The 3,476-nt window shown below is 33.6% G+C and overlaps 1 protein-coding gene across 1 annotated transcript; it reads left to right on the forward strand.

Annotated features, from left to right (window-relative positions):
• Nucleotides 1–2,074: 2,074 nt before the first annotated feature.
• LOC123225714 (probable methyltransferase At1g29790) lies at nt 2,075–3,253 on the forward strand. Its single transcript, XM_044649824.1, has one exon. The coding sequence runs from the start codon at nt 2,075–2,077 to the stop codon at nt 3,251–3,253; it is 1,179 nt and encodes a 392-aa protein (XP_044505759.1).
• The last annotated feature ends 223 nt before the right edge of the window (nt 3,254–3,476 follow it).

Raw genomic sequence — 3,476 nt, forward strand, 5'->3', positions numbered from 1 at the left:
TTATTGTTAAGTAAATAATATGTCAATTAAAAAGTAATATTATATTTTTTTCATATAATTAATTTTCAATACAGAATCTATAAAAATAGTAACACATTTTCTCACCCAAGGTTTAACTTAAAGGCACTTTTCTACTCCTAGATAGCAGCATAAATATGACTTTGTCACCAAAATTTAAATACTAATGAAAAAAACTAACACAAGAAGAAAAATTAGCATTTTGTCTCTTCTATTTTATTTTGTTAAAATTATCATATAATTAAAAATTATCGAAAATTAAAACTTGACCCTTTCAATATCTAAATTATATAAAAACATACCTATTTTCATTCAGCTTCACCCATTTCTTTCTCTCTTTCTTGTTTTAGGTCACACTGTCCATTTCACCTTGCTTCATCTTCTTCCTTTGTTTCTGTTCCATTTCCTTTCATCATCTCCTCAGTTCACAATTGAAGGTTGTCAACAACAATAACCTTCGATTGATCAAGTCATCAATGACTTAATCAAGTGAAGACTATCATTGGCGAAAACCTTTTCACAACAAAAGAAAGGGTGGTGGGGTTGACACCAGTAAGATTGTGATAGTGGTGCATGAGTGGTGCCACGGTTAGCATTTGAAAAATAACTTTACAGACTAATTTATGAGTTTTCAAACCTTTTTAAAAATAAATTGTTATGTTTAAAATGTGTACATCTAATATGTGAAAGAGTTTTATTTTTATTTTTTTCAAAATTAATTGATTCTAAAATTATATCTTTCCTTGACATAATTAGGCTTTTTAAAAATAAAATTGATTTTAGGTGAAAAAGTTATTTATGTCATCAAAGAGATAGAAAAATGTTTTTAGGTTAAACCTTTGGTGTGTAATTTACTCTTATAACATTAATATTATTACCCCAGTTATTTTTAAATATGCGCTATTATATATTGTAAATTACATTATAAATAAAAATGGATTATTAATAGATATGTTAAGAGAGTTGGGTTAGGTTGATCTGGATCCCTTTTTTGGCACGACTCACAAGAGTCTGAGACAAATTGTAATAGTCTGTGGGTTGGCTCATAGGTCATGTCGTGAACCTAAAGTTCAATTCATAGGTCAATCTAACACGACACAATACTATACATAATTTTTTTTTAATTATTAATTATTTTAAAAAATTTATTAATTATTTATTATTACATAAGAAATCTAAATAATTTATATGGGGAATTCAAAAGTATTTATGAATATTATGAAAAATTAAAAAGTGATAATAAATTTATTATTAATTTCATAGAAAAACTAAATGATAATGTGAAGAATCTAAATTTATTAATTATTTACCATTATTTTTATAAGAAAATTAAAAAATTAGTATGAGATGTATAAAATATATAAAAAATTTTAAAAATATATAATTAATGGATTGCCTCACTAAAAACCCGTGGATTAACTTGTTAAAGATCCAACGTTATGCGATCCATCGTCATAAGGGCTACATCATAAATTTACATATTTTTATGGGTGAGCTCGATACGAACCACCGCTGTGGCAACCTCCAATTTATTTTGTTCCAACCATCAGTTAAAGAAGACCAAGCCTGTGTATTGATCAGTGTTCAGATGCATGTGAGGCTTTCCGTTTTCTGTGCATTCTTATTAAAATACTAAATCCTCACACCAAATCAAGCATTATTAATTTATTTATTTATACTTTCTTTACCTGTTTATGCGGATCTGAACTAGGTCGCAAATTGCACTGCCAAAATGCACCCACCCAACTAATTGTTGAAGTTCAACTAACCCATGTATATATATATGTATATATAAAAATTTTAAATTCTTAATTTGTTTAGTTACTTAAATTAAATTAGACTTAGAAACGACATTCATCAAATTATAATGGACTTTATACTAAATAAATTATGGTTCCAATACCTGTCACGTAGTCTTCTTTAAGAAAAATGGCTAGACTCAAGGCCTGCAATTGTTTCCTTTATATTGAATTTAAATTGGTTCTTTAACCATATCTGTATCTGTAAGCAACATTAATGGTGCATAGTCTAACTAGCTTCATCTCTCAGAGAAGCCATGGATTCCCCTCGTACTAAAACCAAGTCTCTATCCAAAAATCTCTTCATCTTATTCCTTCTACTATCCACAAATCTCCTCACCTTGTTCTTTGCATCAACCTTTTACTCTTCTTGCTCCCTCACAAACTTCCCCACCACCAACGTCACCGCCACTCTCTCGTCCCATGTCCCTCCACCAACTACCACCGTCAACCTTCCATCAGAATTCCTTGCCTTCACTTCTGCCCAACTCCTCCCTTTTGGTTTCAACACTAACTTCGATTCCGACACCATCTACCCGCCCGTTGGCAGCTCTTGCACTCGATTCCCCAACGAACTCAATCGATATATGTCATATACAATCAACGGATCATGCCCCGACGATGAGCTCCTTGCACAAAAACTCCTCCTCAAGGGCTGCGAGCCCCTCCCCCGCCGCCGCTGTCGCCCCGCAGCACCACCCTCTTATGTCGAACCTTACCCTCTCCCCACAAGTCTCTGGACCACACCCTCCGATTCATCAGTTGTTTGGACAGCATACACATGTAAGAACTACAATTGTCTCATCAACCGACACACGCAAAAGGGTTTTGACGATTGTAAAGACTGTTTTGATCTTGAAGGGAGAGAGAAAACTCGTTGGTCATCTGAAAAAAGCAGTAATGGAGGACTTGATTTCACCATTGATGAAGTGTTGGCTACAAAGAAACCCGGCACCATTCGAATAGGACTCGACATCGGCGGTGGCGTTGCCACTTTTGCCGTAAGAATGATGGCGAGGAACATCACAATCGTCACAACTTCAATGAATCTGAACGGCCCGTTCAATAATTTTATTGCTGCGAGAGGGGTGGTGCCTTTGTATATAAGCATTTCACAGAGGCTTCCGTTTTTTGATAATACATTGGATATTGTTCATTCGATGCATGTTTTGAGCAACTGGATTCCTACGACGTTGTTACATTTTTTTATGTTTGACATATACAGAGTTCTTAGGCCAGGTGGGTTGTTCTGGTTGGACCATTTCTTCTGTGTGGAAGAGCAGTTGGAAGAGGTGTATACGCCGCTGATTGAAAGCATTGGATTCAATAAGTTGAAGTGGGTAGTTGGGAGGAAGCTTGATCGAGGAGCAGAGCTTCGAGAGATGTATCTTTCTGCTTTGTTGGAGAAGCCATTGAACAACTCTTACAAAGATTAACGTTCACTAGTTTTTTTTGTTTAATTTTTGTCTTAGTGTTTCTCTTTCTAGGTATTATATTTTTCTGAATTTTTAACGAAGAATATATATATATTGAGTGGTTGAAGTAAGTAGCTTAAATAATATGGTGATTTTGTTATAATATGCTCAAGATCTTCGATTCGAGTATTCAAACGAAAATTGAAAATTTTGTCAAAATGGAAATTAAAATGTAAGGTCAACT

This window comes from Mangifera indica, chromosome 9 (assembly GCF_011075055.1).
Source record: "Mangifera indica cultivar Alphonso chromosome 9, CATAS_Mindica_2.1, whole genome shotgun sequence".
NCBI lineage: Eukaryota > Viridiplantae > Streptophyta > Magnoliopsida > Sapindales > Anacardiaceae > Mangifera > Mangifera indica.

What these genes read in the sequence shown, in the direction of transcription:
- LOC123225714 (XM_044649824.1), top strand. Translation starts at nt 2,075, where the DNA reads ATGGATTCCCCTCGTACTAAAACCAAGTCTCTATCCAAAAATCTCTTC.